The sequence below is a fragment of the Natator depressus genome, chromosome 23, assembly GCF_965152275.1.
Source record: "Natator depressus isolate rNatDep1 chromosome 23, rNatDep2.hap1, whole genome shotgun sequence".
Lineage (NCBI taxonomy): Eukaryota > Metazoa > Chordata > Testudines > Cheloniidae > Natator > Natator depressus.
This window is the reverse complement of record NC_134256.1, coordinates 6,485,362-6,512,007: the sequence shown is the minus strand read 5'-3', so window position 1 is coordinate 6,512,007 and position 26,646 is coordinate 6,485,362. Positions and strand designations below refer to the sequence as shown.

Genomic DNA, 26,646 nt, shown 5'->3' with positions numbered 1-26,646 from the left:
GAAATTTGGCAGCATGTGACCTCCAGAAGAAAAAAGGGGAACATCCATGTACCAGCAGGGCAGATACAGGTGAGTAACCATTTTCATGTTCTCTCCACCGGTACTAATGCGGAGAGTGGACCAGATGATACGTCTGAGGGAAGGGAGCAGAAGGAGACTCTGCTGACTGGAAGGCATGGGATGCACTGTCCTAGGGTTGGGGGTTCCATGACCACCGCTCCCAAGAGAAGGAGGTGGGTGGTGGTGGTCGGGGACTCTCTCCTCAGGGGGACTGAGTCATCTATCGGCCACCCCGACCGGGAAAACCGAGAAGTCTGCTGCTTGCCAGGAGCTAAGATTCGCGATGTGACGGAGAGACTGCCGAGACTCATCAAGCCCTCGGATAGCTACCCCTTCCTGCTTCTTCACGTGGGCACCAATGATACTGCCAAGAATGACCTTGAGCGGATCACTGCGGACTACGTGGCTCTGGGAAGAAGGATAAAGGAGTTTGAGGTGCAAGTGGTGTTCTCGTCCATCCTGCCCGTGGAAGGAAAAGGCCTGGGTAGAGACCATCGAATCGTGGAAGTCAACGAATGGCTACGCAGGTGGTGTCGGAGAGAAGGCTTTGGATTCTTTGACCATGGGATGGTGTTCCAAGAAGGAGGAGTGCTAGGCAGAGACGAGCTCCACCTAATGAAGAGAGGGAAAAGCATCTTCACAAGCAGGCTGGCTAACCTAGTGAGGAGGTCTTTAAACTAGGTTCACCGGGGAAAGGAGACCAAAGCCCTGAGGTAAGTAGGGAAGTGGGATACCGGGAGGAAGCACAAGCAGGAGCGTGTGAGAGGAGAGGGCTCCTACCTCATACTGAGAATGAGGGGCGATCAGCAGGTTATCTCAAGTGCCTATATACAAACGCACAAAGCCTGGGAAACAAGCAGGGAGAACTGGAAGTCCTGGCAAAGTCAAGGAATTATGATGTGATTGGAATAACAGAGACTTGGTGGGATAACTCACATGACTGGAGTACTGTCATGGATGGATATAAGCTGTTCAGGAAGGACAGGCAAGGCAGAAAAGGTGGGGGAGTTGCATTGTATGTAAGGGAGCAGTATGACTGCTCAGAGCTCAAGTATGAAACTGCAGAAAAACCTGAGAGTCTCTGGACTAAGTTTAGAAGTCTGAGCAACAAGGGTGATGTCGTGGTGGGAGTCTGCTATAGACCACCGGACCAGGGGGATGAGGTGGACGAGGCTTTCTTCCGGCAACTAACGGAAGTTACTAGATCGCAGGCCCTGGTTCTCATGGGAGACTTCAATCACCCTGATATCTGCTGGGAGAGCAATACAGCGGTGCACAGACAATCCAGGAAGTTTTTGGAAAATGTAGGGGACAATTTCCTGGTGCAAGTGCTGGAGGAACCAACTAGGGGCAGAGCTCTTCTTGACCTGCTGCTCACAAACCGGGAAGAATTAGTAGGGGAAGCTAAAGTGGATGGGAACCTGGGAGGCAGTGACCATGAAATGGTCGAGTTCAGGATCCTAACACAAGGAAGAAAGGAGAGCAGCAGAATACAGACCCTGGACTTCAGAAAAGCAGACTTTGACTCCCTCAGGGAACTGATGGGCAAGATCCCCTGGGAGAATAACATGAGGGGGAAAGGCGTCCAGGAGAGCTGGCTGTATTTTAAAGAATCCTTATTGAGGTTACAGGGACAAAGCATCCCGATGTGTAGAAAGAATAGTAAATATGGCAGGCGACCAGCTTGGCTTAACAGTGAAATCCTTGCTGATCTTAAATAAAAAAAAGAAGCTTACAAGAAGTGGAAGATTGGACAAATGACCAAGGATGAGTATAAAAATATTGCTCGGGCTTGCAGGAGTGAAATCAGGAAGGCCAAATCATACCTGGAGTTGCAGCTAGCAAGAGATGTTAAGAGTAACAAGAAGGGTTTCTTCAGGTATGTTAGCAACAAGAAGAAAGTCAAGGAAAGTGTGGGCCCTTTACTGAATGAGGGAGGCAACCTAGTGACAGAGGATGTGGAAAAAGCTAATGTACTCAATGCTTTTTTTGCCTCTGTCTTCACAAACAAGGTCAGCTCCCAGACTACTGCACTGGGCAGCACAGCATGGGGAGGAGGTGACCAGCCCTCTGTGGAGAAAGAAGTGGTTCGGGACTATTTAGAAAAGCTGGACGAGCACAAGTCCATGGGGCCGGATGCGTCGCATCCGAGAGTGCTAAAGGAGTTGGCGGATGTGATTGCAGAGCCATTGGCCATTATCTTTGAAAACTCATGGCGATCGGGGGAGGTCCCAGATGACTGGAAAAAGGCTAATGTAGTGCCCATCTTTAAAAAAGGGAAGAAGGAGGATCCTGGGAACTACAGGCCAGTCAGCCTCACCTCAGTCCCTGGAAAAATCGTGGAGCAGGTCCTCAAGGAATCAATTCTGAAGCACTTAGAGGAGAGGAAAGGAAAGTGATCAGGAACAGTCAGCATGGATTCACCAAGGGCAAGTCATGCCTGACGAATCTAATTGCCTCCTATGACGAGATAACTGGCTCTGTGGATGAAGGGAAAGCAGTGGACGTGTTGTTCCTTGACTTTAGCAAAGCTTTTGACACTGTCTCCCACAGTATTCTTGCCAGCAAGTTAAAGAAGTATGGGCTGGATGAATGGACTATAAGGTGGATAGAAAGCTGGCTAGATTGTCGGGCTCAGTGGGTAGTGATCCATGGCTCCATGTCTAGTTGGCAGCCGGTATCAAGTGGAGTGCCCCAGGGGTCGGTCCTGGGGCCGGTTTTGTTCAATATCTTCATAAATGATCTGGAGGATGGTGTGGATTGCACTCTCAGCAAATTTGCGGATGATACTAAACTAGGAGGAGTGGTAGATACGCTGGAGGGTAGGGATAGGATACAGAGGGACCTAGACAAATTGGAGGATTGGTGCAAAAGAACTCTGCTGAGGTTCAACAAGGACAAGTGCAGAGTCCTGCATTTAGGACAGAAGAATCCCATGCACCGCTACAGACTAGGGACCGAATGGCTTGGCAGCAGTTCTGCAGAAAAGGACCTAGGGGTTACAGTGGACGAGAAGTTGGATATGAGTCAACAGTGTGCCCTTGTTGCCAAGAAGGCCAATGGCATTTTGGGATGTATATGTAGGGGCATTGCCAGCAGATCGAGGGACGTGATCGTTCCCCTCTATTCGACATTGGTGAGGCCTCATCTGGAGTACTGTGTCCAGTTTTGGGCCCCACATTACAAGAAGGATGTGGAAAAATTGGAAAGAGTCCAGCGGAGGGCAACAAAAATGATTAGGGGACTGGAACACATGACTTTTGAGGAGAGGCTGAGGGAACTGGTGATGTTTAGTCTTCAGAAGAGAAGAATGAGGGGGGATTTGATAGCTCCTTTCAACTACCTGAGAGGTGGTTCCAAAGAGGATGGCTCTAGACTGTTCTCAGTGGTAGCAGATGACAGAACAAGGAGTAATGGTCTCAAGTTGCAGTGGGGGAGATTTAGGTTGGATATTAGGAAAAACTTTTTCACTATGAGGGTGGTGAAACACTGGAATGCGTTACCTAGGGAGGTGGTGGAATCTCCTTCCCTAGCAGTTTTTAAGGTCAGGCTTGACAAAGCCCTGGCTGGGATGATTTAGTCGGGGATCGGTCCTGCTTTGAGCAGGGGGTTGGACTAGATGACCTCCTGAGGTCCCCTCCAACCCTGATATTCTATGATTTGCATATGAGCAGGACTTCCCTCCAGGGCTCTGGGTCTCCCCATGGCCTGCCCGCCCAGAGGGGGAGTAAAGCCTTTGTGAGGTCCTGGGTCAGAGCAAGTGGGGGGCCCCTCCCCCCCCCCATGCTCCTGCTAGGGAAATGGAGTCGGGTCGGGGAGCACCCATTTTTGTGGGGTCCCCCAACTGGCCGTGGTCCCTGAGCAGGGCTAATCTGCCACTGACCCCCCCACAACCCAGCCCCGCAGCTCCCTGCCCCCGCCCCTCCCCCACAACCCAGCCCTGGGGCTTCCTGCCCCCCACCCACAACCCAGCCTCAGAGCTCCCCCACCCCCACCATGGCCCAGCCTTGGAGCTCCCCGTGCCCCCACCCCCCCAACACCCCATGGCCCAGCTATGGAACTCTCTGTGCCCTGGCACCCCCACATAGCCCAGCCCTGGAGCTCCCTGCGCCCCCACGGTCCAGCCCTGGAGCTCCCCATGCCCCCCCTGCATGGCCCAGCCCTGGAGCTCCCTGTGCCCCGGCCCCACTGCACATGGCCCAGCCCAATCCGGGGGTGGTCCAGGATTGCTCCCAAGGGCCCAGCCGGTCTCGGCCTCACTGCTGGGCCTGGGACACATGGCCTGAGACCCTCATCCGCACGTGAGGCCCCCCGAGGTGGCCACGGTGTCTCTGCCCTTTGCCCATAGCCGTAGCTGGGAGGCGCCACCCAGATCCCAAGCAACCCTGTTCACCAACTACGCAACACCGCAGGCCTGGCCGCTCGCCCAGCGCATGCCCCTACAGGCTTCACCAACTGGTCAAAGGGATCCCAGCCAATGCCTGCACGCTACCGATGGGGCCACCCTTCACTCCCTGCTGCACGGGCTGGACTCACGCTGGGCCCTCCAGCCCAAAGGCTCTGTAGCTCCCTGGCCCTGAGGCAGCCAGACCCCCAGCAAGGCACCCGAGAGAAGGAGGCCGGACAGCTCGGAGCTGGTGAGCGGACACAGGCTGGGTCTCCCCCGAGCCCCACACCTGTCTGCTAGCCTCCACCAAATACCCCCTGCAAGCCAGTGCCCCGCCTGGCTCCCTTCAGCAAAGTGTTGCCGAGCACAATACAACAAAGACAATCGCAGCGTGCGCTGCAAAACCAGCCTCGCACAAACCTACCGGCCGAGGGCTGGGGCTGGAGACCCGGAGTCCAGGACACACTCAGCACTGCGCAGGCACCCAGGTCGGGCCCACGCTCGGCACCAAAGCAGGCCGTCCCTCCCAGGCCTGTCACTTAATGACACTGCAGCCGAGGAGATGCAGGTTTCCTTGGGAGTTCCCTGCCCGGCCAGGGAGCGCTGCCCGTTGGGGACGAGGCACCGAGAAGGAAGAGCTGGCGTCTCGGCTTTAAACGGGAAACTCGGCTCAGCCTGACCCAGGGTGCCATGAGCACAACGTCCAACTCTGCTGGGTGGGTCTGTGTGTCATAGGCCCCATGTGCGATGGTGAGTCTCCTTCAAGGGTCCTGGGGTTTTGGAGCAAGTGCTCTGAGTTCCACCATCCCGATCCCCCCACCTTGGCAAAGCTGGGATAAGCTCGTGGCTGAGGCGTCTGTGTCCTGACCCAAACTGTGGTGCCCCCAGGCCTCGGACTACAGGCCCCGTGCTGGGCCAATGCTCTAGCATGGAGGCTAGGCTGGGCCTAGGAGAGGTGGCACCTCTGTGTTCCCAGCTTGGCCAGGCTCAGGGGGCTGACTGTCTCTTGCCTCGGTGCCGCTCTGGCTGCCCTGGCTCGGAGTCGCTATCTGAGGCCAGCAGCTGGTGGGCACCTTGCAGGGTGTGAGCCTGGCAATGCAGCCAAGGGGCCATGGTCACATGAAGCCAGCTCCACGTGGCCCAACAGCTCCCCTGGTGCCGGACGGTGCGATAAATGAAGGGGGCGGGGGGAGCTCCCTTTTATGGACACCCAGCCAGCTAGTTAGCTACAAAATCCTTGTTACTAGCTGTTCTCTACTTGCTTTACCTGTAAAGGGGTAAAAAAGCCCATAGATAAAGGAAGGGAGTGGGCACCTGACCAAAAGAGCCAATGGGAAGGCTAGAACTTCTTAAAATTGGGAAAAACCTTCCCCTTTGTCTGTCTGTTGTTCTCCGGAGAGAGGAGACCCGGAGCGGCAATGTGAGAAGCTTTAAACCAGGTATGACAAATCATCAAATCATTCCTCCAACCTACTTATCTGAAACCTCAAATATGTAAGTAGATCAGGGAATGTCTAGGCAGACGCCGATAGGTTTCCCTCTTTTACTTCCTTATGGCGTGTGGACTGCTCTGTGCCAACCCCAGGTGCTCTTGTTTTGCTTGTAACCTTTAAGCTGGACCTCAAGAGAGCGATCTTGATGCTGAATTTTTGTAATTGTTTTTTTAAGAATTAAAAAAGCCTACGTTTCCCGATGTATTTTCTTTCTTGTTGTTTTTAATAATATTTTACCTTTTGTTAAGAACAGGGCTGGGTGTTTGTGTCCCAAGAGGTTGTGCGTATGTGGCTTGATTAGCTGGTGGCAACAGCTGATTTCCTTTGTTTTCCAGCCTCAGCTCTTCCCGGTGGGTGAAAGGGCTTGAGGGCACCCCACAGGAAGGAATTCCCAATGCGCCTTTCTGGGCTCTCTAAAAAGGGGGTTTTTTTTTTGCACTTGGGTGGTGGCAGCATCTCCCCATCCAAGGTCAGAGAGAAGCTGTAACCGTGGGAGTTTGATACCAGCCTGGAATGGCCAATATTAATTTTGTCTGAATCCTTGTGGGTCCCCACCTTCCGCACTCAAAGTGCCGGAGTGGGGAATCAGCCTTGCTAGACGGGCACCTGCCCTTTATCCCAGCAGGGTGGAGCTCAGAGGGCTGGGGCAGTGCCAGCCTGGGGAGGGGCGCCAGGGGCTTCATGGGCTCTGCTCAGGGGGGTACCTCATGTACCACAACCCTGTGGGGGCTCCAATGCTGGACACTGGCTGGGGCGATGGGAGTTCGCATGGTGTGTGTGGGGGAGCAGGTGGGAACCCTGGCCAGGGGACCTTGCTACCTGCAGTTGGGGAGAGCCCATCTCTGCCCCACACTGGGGCCTTCGCTGAGTGCCCTCTTCCCACCCAGGTCGCCCTTCCCTCTGCTGCCATTGCACAGGGCAGTGGTCATGCCCCTCTGGACCCCGTGCGCCCATCTGGCCACCCATGTGCAAGGACGAGGAGTTCAGACCGGCGCAGATGCTGGGACGGCCTGCTGGGCTGTTCGGGCACCATGCACGCCTTGGTCCTGGGTTTGTACAGCACCGAGCACAGCGGGGTCCTGGGCCGGGCTCCTTGGCACTTGGTCATGACAATAATTAATATTGGAGAGCAGGTGACGGGCACAGCTGGGCTCTTTGCCTGGCAGTGCTGGCTGCCCAGAGCAGGGGTGAACGCCAGGGCAGGCGCAGAGCTCGTGAAGCACAAGGACAGTGTTGGCACCAGCACAGCTGGCCAGGGATCGATGTTTGTCACCCCATGGAGGGGGCAGGTGTGGACCAGCCTCCCAGCAGGAGCAGGGGGCACAGACTCGAACTGATCTGAGGATGGAGCTGGAGAGGTGGCTGTGGTGAGGGGAGCCGGAGAACCGGGGGGAGCTGCAGGTCTGTGTCTGGAAGCACCATAGAGAATGCCCTGGGGTTGCTCCAGCCCTCCCCTGGTGCCCAAGGCAGCTCCTTTGGGCCCCGTTCTCTGGCACCCAGGAGCGACGCACCCCAAGCCCAACGGCAGCTCTTTGGGCCCAGCCTGAGCCGGCACCGGTGGCTGCACTTGGGACCAGGCCCCTGGGAGCCTGACTGGCCTCTCCCCAGATCCGCAGACCCACGTTGATGCCAGCCCCCCAGCAGCGCCCCCTAGAGCTAACCCTGTGCTGATGCTCCCCTGGGGCATGGGGGGGGCAGCCGCTCTCCAGACAGATACCGGTGCAGTCTCCCGAGCCCAGAAAAACCGGTGATTACCCTGCTGCGGCGTGGGAGGCTTCCAGCCAGGGCCACAGGGAAGGGCTTCCTCTCAGGAAACCAGCCCCCCCGCTCCGACACCCTCCATCTCCTCCAGGCGTCCAGCTCACTGCGGAGCCACTGGCCAGTGCGGCTGTGTCCCAGCAGGCAGGAGATGGAGTGAGCCCCAGAGTCACCTTCAGAGCACGGTAAGGGGTGTGTGTGGGACTCCTGCTCCCATGAGCCGCCATCCCCATTCCCCCCACCCGCTGCCCCTGCCCGGCTCTCACTCCAGCCAGCCAAGGGGCCCAAAGCGATTCACCAATATCCCCAGATGCCGGGCAGGACCAGTCCCACTGGAGGGAGGAAACTGAGGCACAGGGAGGGGAAGAGAGCTGCCCAGTGTCTCACAGCAGGTCAGGGACTAAGCCAGGAATCAGAACCCTGGAGTCCTGCAGCTTAACTCCCTGCTGTAACCACTAGACCCCACTTCTCCTCCAGGATTCTGTGTGTCCGTGAGCCTCACAGCAGGGAGCCACAGGGCTGGGGCAGGCTGTGTGGTATGTCAGGGTCATTAAGCCACTGTCGGGGATGCAGCAGGGTGCAGAGCCGGTGCTGGGTACGTGCCCTGCCGGCAGGGGGAGCCGGAGCCGGTGCTGGGTACGTGTCCAGCTGGTTGGAGTTGTTGGTGCCAGGTGAATGGGAATGAGCCAAGTCTCTGCCCAGCTGCTGCCTTCACCATCCTGGCAAGCCCAACGCAGCCTGGTCCTGGTGTGGTCCAAGCAGGGCTCCCCTGACGAGGCAGATGGGCACAAGCCCCGGCAGCAGCCAGCCCTGTGGCAGGAGGTCCCTGATCTCAAGCCAGTCCCTGCTGGGTGGGGCTGGCTCCCCAGCCAGGCTGGACCTACTGGCCTCGGCTTGGTGCTGCATCTCTTGGGGGGGCCCAGTGGGACTGGGACCCTGGGAAGGGAAAACGGGCCCTCCCCCGTCCATGTGTCTGCTAGACTGGGCCATGTCCCTCTGTGCCTGACCAGCCCCCCTTGCCCACCCCACATCCCCCCTTCCCCATGGCTGCCCCACCCCCACATCCCTCTTCTCCCTCCTCCCATCTGTCACCCATCCCCCCATCCTTCTGGCTCTTGCCCCCCCACCAACTACCCCTCTCTTTTATCTCTCTGCTCCCCTTCCCCCTTCTCTCTCCCAACTTTGCCCATCCCCATCCAGCACCAAAGAACAGTTTGGCCCCGGGGAGCCTGAGGCTCAGGGACTCACCCAGGCCCCCACAGCAGGGCAGAGGCAGGAAACCTGGCACCTGCCAATCTCGTGGCCCTAGGAGGCCAGGCAGTGCCAGCGCCCCTTTGTCACAGGGGGAGAAAAGTCTACAGACGCTTTCTCTGCCGCAGAGCCAAGAATAGAACCCAGGAGTCCTTGCTTCCCACTCTAACCACTAGACCCCACTCCCCTCCCAGAGCCAGGGATAGGCTCCTGGCCCCCCTGCTCTAACCACTAGACCTCAGTCAATTTTCCTCACCATGCAACGTGGCCAGACTCTGCAGAAGTTTGATCCCTGGACCTTTGGACTTTTGCTCCCATGCTGTGCAGAGGGGAACCCCCGCTCGCCCTGCCTTGGGAGCAGAGCTTCCAGGCACATTGGCTTTGGCTGCTGGTAATTACTGTATTACCCTCCAAATGCACTGTCTGCCCCCCTCTCCCTGGGCACCCTGCAAGGTCTCTGTCCCTGGGCTTGTCCGGGGGCCATCCTGCAGCCCCTGCTTCTGTGCTGGCCTCAGCGCCTCCTGTCTGTCAGCACAGAGCAGCCGCTCCTGACAGGGAGGGGTGCAAGGGTGACGGGGGCATGGGTGTGTGTGGGGGGATTGGGGATGGGGTGGGGGGAGCACATTTGTGTTACGATCTGTGATGCCGTATCACCCAGAAGCCACAAATCAGCCCCCGCCCCTCTGGTGCTAGGTGCTGTACAAACACATGGCAGACAGTTCCTCTCCCGAGGGGCCTCCCCAGCCCTGGCCCGCATCTAATCTGCCCCTGTCACTGTCCCCAGAGCCACTCCCATACCCTGTGCCCTGCCCCCGCCCCCCTTTGTCGGCTCCGCAGGGCAGGGGTCTCCTTCGTCTCTTGTATGGCTGGAAAGGGGCATCTACTCGCCTGCCAGCCTGATGGCAGGAGCCAGTGCCTCTGCCCCACCAGTGCGGGGTGGCCCAGACTCGCACAGAAAGCTGCCAGCTGGCGTGGCAGTAAGAAGTGAGACAGCTGGGCTCCTTGCAGGCTCTAGGGCGAGGAACACCCCCTCGGCCCCCAGCCAGGGGCTCTCAGCTCCCAGCAGGCCCAACAACCCAAGCCTGCCGGGCACGTTTCAGCAGAGGCGCCAGGGTGCCCCGAGGGAGCAGGTCCGGAGAATTAACTCCTGTCCCTGATGCAGAGAGGGGCAGGCAGAGGGTCACTGCAGATTGCAAAGCAAGGCAAATGGGGGGTGTTTGTGGGGGGGAGACCCAGGAGTCCTGTCCCTGTCCCCTGCTCTAAGCCACCAGGGTAGGTCTAAGTGGCAAAGAACAAACACTGCAGCCATGAGTCTCAGACCCTGCTCTACAGACCCCGGCTCGCGGGCTCGGACTGTGAGGACAAGACCAGCAGTATAGTCTGAATCCCAGGGAGGTGGGTGGGGCTCAGAGTCTACACGACTATTTTTAGCCCCATAGCCCGAGTCAATTGACCTGGGCGCTGGGACTCATTGCTGCGAGGTTATTTTTGCAGTGTAGGCATACGCTAGACCCCACTCCTCTCCCAGAGCTGGAGATAGAACCCAGGAGTCCTGGCTCCCACGCCCCTGCTCTGACCACTAGACCCCACTCCCCTCCCAGAGCCGAGGATAGAACCCAGGAGTCCTGGCTTCCATGCCCCTGCTCTGACCACTAGACCCCACTCCCCTCCCAGAGGTTAGGGTAGAACCCAGGAGTCCTGGCTCCCATGCCCCTGCTCTGACCACTAGACCCCACTCCTCTTCCAAAGCTGGAGATAGAACCCAGGAGTCCTGGCTCCCAGTCCCCTGCTCTGACCACTAGACCCCACTCCCCTCCCAGAGCTGGAGATAGAACCCAGGAGTCCTGGCTCCCCAGCTCTTTCTTGAGCTGCGAGACCCCAGTCCTTCCTCCTGCGGACATGAGCCCTGTGTGCTGCGGTCCGCTGCCCCCTCCCCGGCTCCTGCCCGGGCTGCCAGCTCAGCGCAGAGGGAGCCAGCCCCGTTTCCTGCCGTCTGCAGCCCTCCGGCCTGGGGGTCATTTCCTGGTCTCAGTCGGCGCCTCCGGAGCTTGGGGATGTGACTCACGGGCTCCCTGCCCCCCAGGGTCCCAGTGCCATGCCAGCAGGGCTCCTGTCCTGCTGCTGGGGGGCAGCCTCTGGGCAGGGCTCCTAGCCTAAGGACCTGCGTGGCACCGGGCACAACAGGTGCTCTGCCCATTGCTGGCCTGGGCACAGCTGGCATCTGAGCCAGGCAGGGAGCTGCAGAGGGGCGGCCTGGCTTCCCCTTTGTCTAGAGGCCTCCATGGGTCACCCCAAGGTGTTGAGCCCCACGGGGCTGTGGTGTGTGTGTGTGGGGGGGGGGCTGCAATTGTGCCTGTTAGACACAAACAAGGGGAGACATGGCAGAGTTTTCGCTGTTCGATCCCCGGGTGTGTGCTGGAAAACGGGTTCGCTCCGTGTCGTCCCCCCCCACACACACTTGGCGTTTCCCCGGAGAGCTTTGCTGGCCTCTGGGCGAGTCCTGCCCCACAGGCTTGGCTGGGAGCTCTGGCAGGCCCTGGGGGGAAGCAGAGCCTGGAGCGCTGCCTGCCCCGATCGCAGGGCGCAGACGTGGGGTTACGTTATGGTATGGCCGTGGCAGTGCTGTGACGTGGGCAGTGTCCTCACGCTCCATCGCCGGGGGCGAGCTCTCCCGGCGATCAAAAATAATCACCCCGAACGAGGGGGGGTCGCTGTATCGCCATAAAGCGCTGTCCATGCTGGCGCTTTTCAGCGCTAAAACGTTTGTCACGGGGGGGGTGCTTTTTCACACCCCCGAATGACTAAACTTTTAGCGCCGAAAGTGGTCGAAAGACACAGCCTTAGCTCCAGGGATGGGCAAGAAGGGGCTGGGAAGGGCTTGTCCTTCCCTAGGCTCCTCGCTGTTCACCAGCTGGGTTTTCTAAGTGCTCTAAAATCCACTGGCTGACTTGATGGCTGTGATCTATGGGTGCAGGCGGGTCCCTACCCAGCTCTGGCGGGGGAGTGGGGTCTACTGGTTAGAGCGGGCAGAGACCTGGAATCAGGACAACCGGGTTCCTTTCTCGGCTTAGGGAAGTGGGGGCAATTGGTTAAAGGAGGAGGGCTCAGAGCCAGGACTCCTGGGTTCTGGCCCCAGCTCTGAGAGCGGCGTGGGGTCTGGTGGTTAGAGTGGGGGGCTGGGAGCTCCAGCTCTGAGAGGGGAGTGGTCCCAATCTGGGGTTCTTGGAGCCAAGCGTTCCCAAGAGATGGCGCCTTGTGGCAAAACAGAAAGGACACCAGGGTTCTGCAGATCTTATCACACCTGTGTGCACACCCAGGGCTCAGACTCTGGCTCCGACCCTCCCCTGTGAGGAATTCAGGCCTCGTCCAGCCTGTCCCTGGGACGCTCTCCGGATGTGGGCACCCGAATGTGGGGAGATGACTCTGCAGCGCGGCCCCACTGGAAATCAGCCAAGGTCCCAGTCACCTGCACCCCAAATTGAGGGCCCCTTTGGATCTGGGGGCAGCTGAGTCTGGCCCGGCTGGGGGCTGTGCTGGGGTCAGTGAGGGTTCTCCCCTCCAGGGCATGTAGGGCATTCCCATTTGCAGGACTCAGGTACCAGCGATGGGCCCTACGCTCCCCGCCCCCCCACCAACAAACACCCACACAAGGGGGGAGGTGAGAGCAGCTGGAGACAGCTTGGCTGAGGGTGGGGGGTTGGGAGCACCCAGGGACTCGCAGCAGCTGCAACCGACCCCTGACCGGGGGGGGCATGTCTGGGTGCAGATGTGCGTACATGAGCGTGTGGCATGTTTGGGCTTGTGCCCTGGGCATGTCCACATGAGCATAAAACTGTGTCCATGCATATGTGTGTGTTTGTGTGCATGCTCACACCATTATGCGGGAGCCCCATAACTCAGGTAGCTCCTCACCCATCCTGCCCCATAGCCCGACATGGTTCAGTACGGGCAGCTCTGCACCCATCCTGCCCCACAGCCTGGCATGGCTCAGTGAGGGCAGCTCCACACCCTTCCTGCCCCATAGCCCGGCATGGCTCAGTGCGGGCTGCTACCTGCCCCATAGCCCAGGTGGCTCAGTGCTGGCTGCTCTCTGCCCCTGTCCTGCCCCATAACCCAGGTGGCTTAGTGAGGGCTACTTCCCCCCCCCCCCCATCCTGCCCCATAGCCCAGACGGCTCAGTGCCCACAGCACCCTGCCCCCTAGCCCCAGGCGGCTCCGTGGGGGTGGCTCCCTGCCCCATAGCCCCAGGCGGCTCAGCGCCGGCTGCTCCCCGCCCCTGTCCTGCCCCAAGGGAGGGCGGGGCCGGCTCGCTGCCCGGGAGTTCCCGGAGCTGCTCGCCCAGCCCCAGCGGTCAAAGGGACGGTGGCGACCGGCCACCTGCCGAGCCGCACGCGGGGGGCCCCGGCCGTAGGGGCCGCTCTCAGAGGCGCGATGCAGACCCAGGTACCGGCTCCCCACTGCTCGGGGCGAGGGTTGGGGCATCGGGGACCGTCGCAGGGCCACACCCGCGCTGGGCTCCCGAGGGGCCGGGCCGGGGGGGTTGCAGCCGCTCGGGGTGCCCGGGAGCCCCCCACCCCGTGCCGCTGCTGCAGCCTGGGGTCACGGTGTCAGGGGCTGGGGGCTCCCCGGGGGGCGTTGGCGGCGGGGGCTCTGTGCCGGCCTGGGGGGGATCAGGGGGGCTCTGTGCCGGCCTGGACCTGTGTGTGTGGGCTCTGTTTTGGTCGGGGTTGAGAGGGGTTCAGGGGGGGCTGTGTGCTGACTGAAGGGGGGCGGGAGAGGGGTTCAGGGGGGGCTGTGTGCTGACTGAAGGGGGGCGGGAGAGGGGTTCAGGGGGGCTGTGTGCTGGCTGGGGGTGCGGGAGGGGAGTTCAGGGGGGCTGTGTCCTGGCCTGAGGGGTACGGGAGGGGGGCTCAGGGGGGCTGTGTGCAGGACTAGGGGAGAGGAGGATGGGGGGGGCTCTGTGCTGGCCTGGAGCTGTGGGGGGGGCTCTCTTTTGGTCTGGGGTGAGAAGGGCTGTGTGCTGGCTGGGGGGTGCGGGAGGGAGTTCAGGGGGGCTGTGTGCTGGTCTGAGGGTGAGGGGGTGTTCAGAGGGCTGTGTGCTGGGCTGGGGGGGTGTTGGAGGGAGTTCAGGGGGGCTGTGTGCTGGTCTGAGGGTGAGGGGGTGTTCAGAGGGCTGTGTGCTGGGCTGGGGGGGTGTTGGAGGGAGTTCAGGGGGGCTGTGTGCTGGTCTGAGGGTGAGGGGGTGTTCAGCGGGCTGTGTGCTGGCTGGGAGGCTGGGGAGGCGGGGGAGGGGTTCAGGGGCTCTGGGCTGGCCTGGCAGCCCCAGGGGCATAGGGGGCTGAGCTGTCGGAAGCTCCAGGTGTCTCCTCCTGAGTTCAGAGGTTTGTTGCTGACCCTGATGGGACCAGCTCCCTGGGGGAGGGGTTTGGGGGTGGGAAGTCCGGGATTAGCTGGATGCAGTTTTATCTCCATGCCTGTGCCCTCCACCCCCCCCCCCGGTGCAGGGCTTAGCAGGCCAGTGCCAAGCACAAAGGAGTCGGGTCCATTGGTGCCTTCCCCTCGCACGGCCACGTACACCAGTGCCCGCTCTCCTGCCCGGGATTCTTCCCGGGGCAAGTGGCTTCAGAAGGCGAGGGCCAGGAGCGAGGCTGGGCTGATGCAGAGCTGTGGCCAGCTGGGCTGTAGCTTGGCATGCGGCCAGGCTGTGCCAGTTGGCAACACCATAAATTAGCCTGTGCTGGATCCTGGCGCAGTCAGTGCTCAGAGAAGCCTCCTCCCGCCACTCCTCCCCTGCAGGGCTGGGCTCTGCTCTTGGCCCGGGCAGAGGCAGGTGCCCAAGGCCACTGCGGAGCCTGCGGGCAGAGCAGGGCAAAGTCCTGTGATCAGGCCTGGCGCTCGGGCATCAATCTGCTGTCTTCAGAACAGATCGGCACCGGCTCGCAGAAGCCCTTTGTCCCCTGGGTGGCTGGGGCCCCCAGGGTGTTTGCTCCCAGGGAGCGGCAGTTTCGCTTTTGTCTTGGCTGCCTATAGAGTGGGGAAGGGGGGCATTTCTCCCTTGGAAATGGAGGCAGAGCTCAGCCCCCCCCAGCGTTCCCCGGCCCAGTCGCCCAGTGCTTGTCAGCCTCCCCCAGCAGGCCGAGCTCGCCCGGCACCGCCCTGGGCATGGCTGGCATCCCATCTGCCTCTCCCCAACAGCCCTGGCAGAACTGGGGGTAAGGGGGGGGGATCAGCCCCCATGGAATCCGGTTCTCTTTGCCACTGGGCCTTGCCCAGCCCCCCAACCCTGGGCAAGCAACTCCCCCTCTGGGCCTCTATCTGGCCCTGGGCGAAAGGGGGGCGCTCCTGCCAGGGCGAGGAGCTTGGAGATCGAGGGTTGAGAAGCCCCGTACTAGGGTTATTGGAACTGCTGTTGTCTGAAAGTTCACCCGGACCTTGGGGGTGGGGTTGGGGGGCTCAGCCTCCCGGTTGTGCATTTGAGGTGCACGGGGAGGCTGCCTCTGTGCTGGGTCCGGTGGTGATGAGCATCTGTGAAAGGGGTTGGAAGGAATCCACGTTCCCGGTGGGGCAGCTCTGGCTCCCAATCTGAGTCTGGCCTGTGTACCTCTGCGGGCTGGAGGTGTGGGGGTGTGCGTGTGCAGAGAGAAGGGTGTGGAAAGGGGGCTGGGGGGGTGTGGAAAGGGGGCTGGGGGTGCAGAGAGGTGTGTGTGGGGCGGGGCAGTGTCAGTATACTTAGTTTGTCTCTCGCACTCCAGTACAAAGAATTCTTGTGACCTGCTCTCCCCCCTCCAGTGTTTGCAGCAGATCTTTGCTGTTCAGCTGAATGGACCCCTTGGGCCTTTGCTTTGTCTCCCAGAAATTCCCTTCCCATGTGGCTGATCCTTGTCTACATGGGAGAGTCTGACCAGTTCTACAGGTGTAACTAGGCCCTGCCTAGCCAGGGAAATGACCTAGGATGGCCCTTGCGGAGTCCGTCCCCTCCTCCCCGCCCCCCACCCCCGCCCCACACACACACTGACACTGAGGTAGGAGCACCTGGGTTTGGTTTAGCTCAACCCCCTTCCCCAGGGACATGAGCTCAGGGCTTGTCTACACCGGAAACTCATCCCAGTGTAGTGAAAGCCGTCCAGCCCTGTGAGGATGAGGGCAGTTATACTGGGATAATGCGCTGGGCCTGGCAGAGTTGTTGCCATGCTGGACGGGGAGGGAGTTCTCCCTTTGTCCCAGTGTCAGGATGTGCCCGACTAAGTTGGTGAAAATCAGCCCTGAACCCATGTGGTTGCACTGGGACAGACACTGCATGTGGAGCAGGGATACACTGAGACGGTGTCCTCAGCGTAGCCTTGTCGATAGACTCATTCCTGTTCCTGGCTCTGCCACTGGCCTGCTGTGTTACCCAGGGCAAGTCACTTTGCCCCTCGGTGCCTCAGTTTCCCCCACCTGGGGATAATGACACCGACCTACTTTGGGTAGCACGTTGAAACCAACTGTTGACAAGAGCTGTATGGGTGCGAAGAGCGTCCCCAGGGATGGCACCGTCTGAGTGGGTCACTTTAAATTCACACCTGCCGCAAACACTTCCCACGTAGCCCAGGCCTGAGCTACAGGATGGGGGCTCCTGAAATGTGGGCAGTTCCCAGGCTGGGCTCAAACCACCACCGGACACTGCACTGGGAAACCCTGGGCCCAGGCTTACCCCTCTGCCAGCATCTCATCTCCCCTGGGAGCACCACACAGGGCAGGAGCCCCCTCCTTGGGGGTGAGGAAGAGAGACAGCTGGGTTGGGTGCCCTGGCCCGCCTGTGTACCCAGCACTTCTCCCCTCAGAGATAACAGCTAGTCCTGACATGCCAGTGCCCGCAGTCTGGGTGATGGTGCTGAAGGGCCAGGGTTCGAACCCACCCACAAGACGGGGGCTGGGGACAGATGCACATACAAGATTTTGTTTTTACCTCTGTCTTTTCAAAGCCAAAGCCAAACCCAATCCTCAGAAATGGAAGGGAGGGGACCAGAAGGCTGATGCCAGGAGGAGACCCAGAGGCTGGTGGGGGGTAAGGGGTGGAACAGGACGATGAGGTTGATGGTGTGGGGGGGTAATGGGATCATGAGGTTGATGGGACAGGTGGGGACCATGAGGCTGAGGGGAGGGGACAAAGAGGTGAGTGCGAGGGAAGGGGAACCATGAGGTTGATGCGGGAGGGGACCAGGAGGCTGATGGCGGCTGAAGGGACCAGGAGGCTGATGGGCGGGCGGGGGGAGGAGGAGAAGACCATGAGGCAGCCTGCAATGGCATGTGGCCCAGCCTTGTCTGCTCTTAGCTAATATCCCCAATGGCTGGACATGGGGCGCTAGACGGGGAGGGTTCTGAGCTACTACAGGGAATCCTTTCCCAGCTGTCCAGCTGATGGGTCTGAGCGCCAGAGGTGGGGTCAGGAAGGAATTTCCCCCCCAGGTCAGATGGGCAGAGGCCCTGGGGGGGGTTTCCTCTTCCCCTGCAGCCTGGGACATGGGTCACTTGCAGGTTTGAACTCGTGCCAATGGTGGATCTGCTGAGACGCGATTCATTTTGGGAGCCAAGGACATCAGTGACTCCACCTGAGGTTCTGGGGTACCATGGGCGGGAGGGGGGGGAGGATCTGTGGCCGGATGGACGAGAAGCTCTGGCTGTGGAGGAGGCAAAGTCAATTTAGGGAAGCCTGACTGACAGTTTCCTGGGCAATCCTAGTGCCGTTCCCCCCCCCCCCCCCCCGCCCATTGTGCATACAGAGAGCGCGGTCTTTTAAGAAAAAGGCCCCAGAGCAGAAACTGAAAAATCGATTAATTGCCAGTTGGGTGACCAGATAGCGAGTGTGAAAAATCGGGACAGGGTGGGGGGTAATAGGCCTCTATATAAGAAAAAGCCCCAAATATCGGGACGGTGCCTGTAAAATCGGGACATCTCGTCACCCTGATTGCCCGTGATAAGGAAGCAGACCCAGCGAAAATGCTCGCCGTGAGAAACCAGCAGCTAGAACCTGAACAAAAGCAAAAAATAGCTGATCTGGAAGGAGAAGCTGCTGAAAGAGAACGCCGGTGTTTTGAACGTGACCAAAGAATGGCATGTATTCGACTGCAGGAACTAGAAGCTAAGGCAGAAATGGACAGACTTAAGCTCCAAATCAAAAGAATAAAGGAACAACAGGAACTGACTGTATCATCCTGGAAAGCCAGCTCCTCTCAACAACAGAGATGGGGATAGAATCTATCCAGTTTGGAACAACGTTGGTACGTTGTTTGACTCTAAGCAGTTGTCTGTGTGTAACCCAATTTACCCCAACGCTGCCACCTTTTATGTAAATGCTTTTACTGTGAGCTCAGGTGAAGGTAACCCCATAACTTGTGCAGAGAATGTAAAAGTCAATGGTAAAAGCTGTTTAGGGCAAATTACAGCTTCTAACGTCACTCTTGTTAAAGCGGATCTTGTCAAAGAGGAGGATTATTTACCAAATAAGAGTGTGAATAGTGTAATCCTCTATGAGTTTGCTGTAAGTGTGCCTTTAGCCAGAATCTATCTTGAATGGAATGGCATTACACATGAAGTTATAGCTGGTGTAAGGAAGTTATTGCCTAAGGATCGGGGATGATATTAAGCTTTGTTCAGTCAAGTTGACATAAATCAGTCACAGGAAAGAAATAATCCTGAACCTGTCTACACTACGGGCAAGGATTTGCCTACAGAGGGTTTCTCCAAATGTTTTGTCTGAGGAAGATGGCTGTTTGTCTGTGCAAAGAAGCAGTGTATATGTGGAAAACATTTCTGAGTGTCTGTCTGGTATCTCAGAAGTGAATCTGGCATTAGATAAGGCTCAGGGAAATGTTTCTCTAGAGCAAATTAAAGCTGGTGATCAGGTTAAAGCCCAGACTGAGGAAGGAAGGGGGACAGTCTTGGTGAGTGATACACTGTTGGCTAGCAAAGCTTGGGAAAGTAAGCCTGGCCCAGGTAAAAGTGATGTGCTTAAAATAGCTCCGTGTAATAAGACAGTAGTTGTGAAAACAGCAGCTCATCTGTTGAAGGAGGGGACGGCAAAGAGAGTTTAGATGAGCCTAGGCAGCCTTCTGAGCTGGTGGCTTTGTCTAGCTAGTCAGCAGTTTGGGAAGGTGAGGTTAGTTGAATATGAGCATCCCTACACCTTACCTGTTAGCTGGGTGGAGAATTGGGACAGTGAAGGAAACGTTCCTGTGTCTGTCAGGGGTATTGACTTGCCTATGGAGGGAGCTACCCTGGTCTCCAAGCAGTTGTCTGTGAACAGCCCTGTGTGCTGGGACAAGGGAATCATAGAATATCAGGGTTGGAAGGGACCTCAGGAGGTCATCTAGTCCAACGCCCTGCTCAAAGCAGGACCGATCCCCAATTAAATCATCCCAGCCAGGGCTTTGTCAAGCCTGAAATGAGATCCCAAGCTGTTTGGCTGTTAAAGGGGAATGTTTCTCCCGCTCTTTTCTGTTTGTAGAGCAGACAGAAAAAGCCTGTCAGCCTATGATGGTTGAAAATGTATCCGTTGACCCAGAGTTGATTCTGGATACAACTGAAGCCCAGGAAGGAAGTGGTCCTGAATATGTGTAGGTACTGTGCACAGCAGGGTGTATTGGTGGGGGGGCTGCCTAGAGTGGGACAGGAGTGTGGCATGGCATGGGGTGGGGGAACATGGGATGGGTGTGCATGGGGGATCATATGGGGTACACAGTGTGATGGGTATGGCGGGCGTGGGATGGACGTTCACGGTGTGTGATGCGGCATATGGTGTGGGTTGAGGGTATGCTGGGTGATTGGGGGTACAGGGTATGTGCAATGGGGTACAGGGCATGTGCGATACAGGGTACAGGGTGTGTGCAATGGGGTACAGGGCATGTGTGGTACAGGGCATGTGTGATACAGGGTACAAGGTGTGCGATGGGGTACAGCGTTTGTGGGGTACAGGACGTGTGACGGTATAGGGTATGTGAGATACAGGGTACAGGATGTGCGATGGAGTACAGGGTACAAGGCATGTGCGATACCGGGTACAGAGCGTGCGTTGGGGTACAGGGTACGTACAGGCTAATATGAGGGGGAAAGGAGTCCAGGGGAGCTGGCTGTATTTTAAAGAAGCCTTATTGAGGGCGCAGGAACAAACCATTCTGAAGTGCAGAAAGAATAGCAAATATGGCAGGCGACCAGCTTGGCTTAACAGAGAAATCTTCGGTGAGCTTAAACACAAAAAGGAAGCTTACAAGAAGTGGAGACTTGGACAGATGACGAGGGAGGAGTATAAAAATATTGCTCGAGCATGCAGGAGTGAAATCAGGAAGGCCAAAGTGCAATTGGAGTTGCAGCTAGCAAGGGAAGTGAAGGGTAACAAGAAGGGTTTCTACAGGTTTGTTAGCAACAAGAAGGTGGTCAGGGAAAGTGTGGGACCCTAACTGAATGGGGGAGGCAACCTAGTGACACATGATGTGGAAAAAGCTGAAGTACTTAAAAATATATATATGTAATTAGGAATGCCAAAAAAGAATTTGAAGAACAGCTAGCCAAAGACAAAAAAAATTTTGCTCTTACTTTTTGAAACTACATCAGAAGCAGGAAGTCTGCTAAACAACCAGTGAGGCCACTGGACGATCGAGATGCTAAAGGAGCACTCAAGGACGATAAAGCCATTGCAGAGAAACTAAATGAATTCTTTGCATCGGTCTTTATGGCTGAGGATGTGAGGGAGATTCCCAAACCTGAGCCATTCTTTTTAGGTGACAAAGCTGAGGAACTGTCCCAGATTGAGGTGTCACTAGAGGAGGTTTTGGAACAAATTGATAAACTAAACAATAATAAATCACCAGGGCCAGATGGTATCACCCAAGAGTTCTGATGGAACTCAAATGTGAAATTGCAGGACTACTAACAGGTTACAGATGACAATCGTTTAAATCAGCTTCTGTACCTAATGACTGGAGGATAGTTAATGTGACACCAATTTTTAAAAAGGGCTCCAGAGGTAACCCCAGCAATTACAGGCCAGTAAGCCTCATTTCAGTATTGGGCAAACTGGTTGAAACTATAGTAAAGAACAAAATTGTCAGACATATAGATGAACATAATTTGTTGGGGAAGAGTCAACATGGTTTTTATAAAAGTAAATCATGCCTCACCAATCTCCTAGAATTCTTTGGTCAACAAGCATGTGGACAAGGGGGATCCAGTGGATACAGTGGATTTAGATGTTCTCTGAAAACATCCACTCAGCGTGCAGCGGCAGTCAAAAAAGCCAACAGAATGTTGGGAATCATTAAGAAAGGGATAGATAATAAGACAGAAAATATCATGTTGCCTCTATATAAATCCATGGTATGCCCACATCTTGAATACTGCCTGCAGATGTGGTTGCCCCATCTCACAAAAGATATATTAGAATTGGAAAAGGTTCAGAAAAGGGCAATAAAAATGATTAGGGGTATGGAACAGCTGCTGTATAAGGAGAGATTAATAAGACTGGGACTTTTCAGTTTGGAAAAGAGACAACTAAGGGGGGATATGATAGAGGTCTATAAAATCATGACTGGTGTAGAGAAAGTAAATAAGGAAGTGTTGTTTACTCTGTCTCATAACACAAAAGCTAGCGGACACCAAATGAAATTAATAGGCAGCAGGTTTTAAAACAAACAAAAGGAAATATTTTTTCACATAACGCACAGTCAACTTGTGGAACTCCTTGCCAGAGGATGTTGTGAAGGCCAAGATTATAATAGGGTTAAAAAAAATCTAGATAAATTAATGGAGGATAGGTCCATCAATGGCTATTAGCCAGGATGGGCAGAGATGGTGTCCCTAGCCTCTGTTTGCCAGAAGCTGGGAATGGGTGATGGGATGTATCACTTGATGATTACCTGTCCTGTTCATTCCCTCAGGGGCACGTGGCATTGACCATTGTCGGAAGAGAGGATACTGGGCTAGATGGACCTTTGGTCTGACCCGGTGTGGCCATTCTTATGTTCTTACTCAATGCTTTTTTTGCCTCCGTCTTTACAGACAAGGTCAGCTCCCAGACAGCTGCCCTAGGCAGCACAGTATGGGGAGGAGGTGAGGAGCCCTCAGTGGTGAAAGAACAGGTTAAGGACTATTTAGAAAAGCTGGATATGCACAAGTCCATGGGGCCGGACGCAATGCATCCGAGGGTGCTGAGGGAGTTGGCTGATGTGATTGCAGAGCCATTGGCCATTCTCTTTGAAAACACCTGGCGATCGGGGGAGGTCCTGGACGATTGGAAAAAGGCAAATATAGTGCCCATCTTTAAAAAAGGGAAGAAGGAGAATCAGTCACTGGAAAAATCATGGAGCAGGTTCTCAAGGAATCCATTTTGAACCACTTGGAGGAGAGGAAGGTGTTGACTGTTCCTGATCGTGGATTCACTAAGGGCAAGTCATGCCTGACCAACCTGATTGCCTTCTATGATGAGATAACGGGCTCTGGATATGGGAAAAGTGGTGGTCGTGATATATCTTGACTTTGGCAAAGCTTTTGATACGGTCTCCCAGAGTATTCTTTCCAGCAAGTTAAAGAAGTATGGGCTGGATGAATGGACTAAAGGTGGATAGAAAGCTGGCTAGATCGTCAGGCTCAGCAGGTAGTGATGAATGGCTCCATGTCTAGTCGGCAGCCGGTATCAAGCGGAGTGCCCCAGGGGTCGGTCCTGGGGCCGGTTTTGTTCAACATCTTCATTAATTATATGGATGATGGGATGGATTGCTTCCTCAGCAAGTTCGCAGATGACGCTAAGCTGGGGGGAGAGGTGGATATGCTGGAGGGTAGGGATACGGTCCAGAGTGACCTAGACAAATTGGAGGATTGGTGCAAAAGAACTCTGCTGAGGTTCAACAAGGACAAGTGCAGAGTCCTGCACTTAGGATGAAAGAATCCCATGCACCGCTACAGGCTGGGGACCGACTGGCTAAGCAGCAGTTCTGCAAAAAAAGGACCTGGGGATTACAGTGGACGAGAAGCTGGATATGAGTCAACAGTGTGCCCTTGTTGCCAAGAAGGCCAATGGCATATTGGGCTGCATTAGTAGGAGCATTGCCAGCAGATCGAGGGAAGTGATTATTCGGCACTGGTGAGGCCACACCTGGAGTACTGTGTCCAGTTTTGGGCCCCCCACTACAGAAATGATGTGGACAAATTGGAGAGAGTCAAGTGGAGGGCAACAAAAATGATCAGGGGGCTGGAGCACATGACTTACGGGGGGAGGCTGAGGGAACTGGGCTTGTTTAGTCTGCAGAAGACAAGAGTGAGGGGGGATTTGATAGCAGCCTTCAACTACCTGAAGGGGGGCTCCAAAGAGGATGGAGCTTGGCTGTTCTCAGTGGTGGCAGGTGACAGAACAAGGAGCAATGGTCTCAAGTTGCAGTGAGGGAGATGTAGGTTGGATATTAGGAAACACTATTTCACTAGGAGGGTTGTGAAGCACTGGAATGTGTTACCTCAGGAGGTGGTGGAATCTCCATCCTTAGAGGTTTTTAAGGTCAGACTTGACAAAGCCCTGGCTGGGATGATTTAGTTGGAGTTGGTCCTGCTTCGAGCAGGGGGTTGGATTAGATGACCTCCTGAGGTCCCTTCCAACCTTATCTTCTCTGATTCTATGGTATGGGATACAGGGCATGGAATGGGATACAGGGGACAGGGCATGCCATGGCGGTATATGTCGCTAGGCAGCGGTTGGGTGTTCCGTGTCCCCAGCTGCTTCTCCTCCCGTGGCACCGGGATCTCCGCGTCCCGCACTCGGGGCGTGACCCTGTCTCCTGTGTTGCCAGGTCCCGGGCAGTGGCGGCCATGCCGGTCCTTAAGAACCCCTACAAATTGAAGATGGCCAAGACCAACAGGGCGCCAGGCGGCACCGGGGAGCTGATCCTGGCCCAGGAGAGCAGCACCAACCCCTTCGAGGAGGACTTGGAGGAGAACTCGGGGGACTCTGTCCCGGGGGACCAGAACCCGTTCCTGGAGGAGGCAGAGGAGCAGGGCGGTGGCTTTGAACGCAACCTCTTCAATGGCAGCCTGGACCGGCGCCGGGCAACGCTAGAGAGGCTGGTGGGCCTTTCCCCCTTCCGGCTGGGCAAAGGCAAGAAAGGGGCGGGCAAGGAGAAGGCTCCTGCCGGGGACAAGGGGCCTGACCGGCGCTCCTTCCTGGGCCGCCTGCTGGAGGGGGAGCTGGGCCCTGGGGCCCTGGAGAAGCGGAAGGCGCGGCGTAGCTCTGAGGACTTCAGCCTCCTGCAGCGCTTGAATGGGCGGCGTAAGGACAGCCCGGGCGGGCCGGAGAGCTGCCTGGCCGAGCGCGAGGGCGCCCCCGACGCCGGGAAGCGCATGACCTTCCTCAAGCTGGGCCTGGGGGGCCGGGCGCACCGGGCCTCGCTGGTGGACAAGCCCAGCCCCCCCGAGGCCCCGGAGCCGGTGCGCGCCGCCCAGGAGGTGAAGACCGCCGCCAAGGCCCAGGAGCCTCTGTCAGGTGAGCCGGCGCGCGGCCGTGGGGAGCTGCAGCTGGGGGGCCCTGCCACGAGGGGGGATGTGGGGGAGCGTGTGCCCGCGTACGTCCCGGGGAGGCAGCCTGCCCGACAGAGCCGCTGATGGGCCGAGTCACGTCGCCGGGGCGCCCCCTCCCCTGGACTGTGAGGAGCTGGGGGGGGGAGCCATAGATCTGCCCCCTGTCTGCCTCCCTACTTCTTGCAGGCACTCCCCTGAGCCCCCAGCCCATGAGCCCCTGCAGCTACCCCCTCCCAAGAGCCTCAGCCCACGGGGGAGCCCCCTCCGGAGCCCCTCCCTCCCCCCCCAGCCTTGCTTCTTTCTGTCGTCCCCCACCCCCCCGCAACACGCCCTGCCCGTGGGTGACAGGTCAGTCCCACTTCTCGGCTGGCCCCGGTGCTGAGAGGAGCTGCCGTGGTAAGGGCCCATCGCAGGGCATCCTGTGCGCAGAGTGGGACCCTGGTGCCGGCCGTGACATGCTCCCAGCTGAGATGTGTGTGGGTTCTAGTCCTGGCTCTGGGAGGGAGTCTAGTGGTTAGAGCAGGGGGCTGGGAGCCAGGAACCTGGGTTCTGTCCCTGGCTCTTGTGGCCTTGTGTATGTCCATTTGCCTCTCTGCCTCGGTTTCCCCATCTGCACAGTGGGCTCTTCCCACGGCCCGGCTCGCTGTAGGGTATCACTCTGCATGGGGTAAGTCCCGTCCCTGGGAGTGGGGTTCCCAGATGGGGCAGCCATGCTGTGGCTAATGGTCCTTGGCAAAGCCTCTAAAACCACAGAGGTGCTGTGAGTGACGCAGGACACAGCTGCATGGGATGGGCCTGGCAATACCCCGGCTGGTGCCTGACCTGGGGCTCTGCCCGGGGGGAGCCCAGCCCCACTCCCAGGGTTGTGGGGAGTGAGGCCCAGTGGGGAACTGGAAGATAACACGGCACCAGGGCCTGGAACAGCCAGTTCTGAGCAGATCCCTTATCACCCCATGGAGCCACCCTGTCTGCTCCTGGCTCCAGAGAGGCCCCATTGTCCCACCCTAGGGCACCAAACCCAGTGGATAGAGAGCAAACACCTACCAATTAGGGATCCTTTGAGGTGCAAATCCCCCCCCCTGCACGCCCCCCCCCCCGCCCCTTTGCATGTCTCTGCTTTAAAGCCAGCCGGTTCCTGGTTGCGGTCCCTGGGGGGATCCTTTGGCCATGAGACCCCGGTGCTGGGAGGTCGCACCCCTGGGTGGAGGTGCTGGGACGCTGTGCTGAGGAGGGAGGGGTAGGGACTGATACAGATGCAGGGGGTTAGATCTCTACCCGTGAGTGGGGGGCTGCGGGAACAATTCTGAGGCTCCCCCTCCAAAAACCCTTGGAAAATTCAGAGTCAGGTGCTATGGATAATCTGAGATGGGCCGAGGAACCCTGCCCTTGGTGGCCATGCCGAGGGCCGCTTTGCCCCCTGGCATCTGCGTCTCTCAGTCTCCCTGGGCCACGTTCCCAGCTGCCCTCTGCAGGGCTGGGCGTAGGATGTTTCTGTCCGAATGCCAGCGGAGCTTCCCCTGGCACGGTGCCGGGAGGGGTGTGGAATGAAATCCTGCTGTGCCCCCGGGGCGGGCATCCCGGAGAGCTCAGCGTGTGCCGCCCCATGGGAGGATCTGTCCCGCGGGGGCGAGGTTTGGTGGGCGCAGGAGCTAGCCCGGTGGGGAGCCAGTGGATCGGACATGTTCCCAGAGCAGGCAGGCTGGGGGGGAAGCAGGAGATGACCCTGGTGTTCTGCTTTGCCAGGGCCGCATGGCGCTCGGTGTCCCTTTCCCTGCTGCAGGGCAAGGGCAGGTGGGAGGTCACTTACAGGTCACAGAAGGGGGTCAGAGGTCACCCAAGAGCACCCCCTACCCCCCCCCCCCCCGCCATGCCCAGATAAAGACTCTCCCATCCCTGTTCTCTGCTGCTGGCCGAGCGCCCCTTCCTGGCAGGGGAGGAGAAGGGAGTGTGCTGTCTGCTCCCCCGGCAGGCCCAGCACCCCATGTCACCAGCCCACCTGGGCTGGCTGTGGGTCCCAAGGGCTGGGCAGAGCTGTGCCCCCCAGGTGTTGGGCCATGTGCTGTGTCCCTCACCCCAGCCAGAGGCCTTGCCTCCCCCCAACACTGTGTGGGTGCTCTGCCCCAGAGCCAGGTGGCTGGACACCATGAGGGCACAGTGGCCGGC

At 57.8% G+C, this 26,646-nt stretch overlaps 1 protein-coding gene across 1 annotated transcript in view; it reads left to right on the top strand.

Moving 5' to 3' along the window:
• The first annotated feature begins 13,254 nt into the window (after nucleotides 1–13,254).
• Nucleotides 13,255–26,646, top strand: part of EXOC3L2 (exocyst complex component 3 like 2) — a 28,392-nt gene continuing 15,000 nt past the window's right edge. Inside the window, exons 1-2 of the mRNA XM_074937371.1 lie at nucleotides 13,255–13,392; nucleotides 23,760–24,448. Of these exons, the coding sequence (XP_074793472.1) occupies nucleotides 23,779–24,448 (670 nt within the window). The 5' untranslated portion in view covers nucleotides 13,255–13,392; nucleotides 23,760–23,778. The remainder of the gene's footprint in view (nucleotides 13,393–23,759; nucleotides 24,449–26,646) is intronic.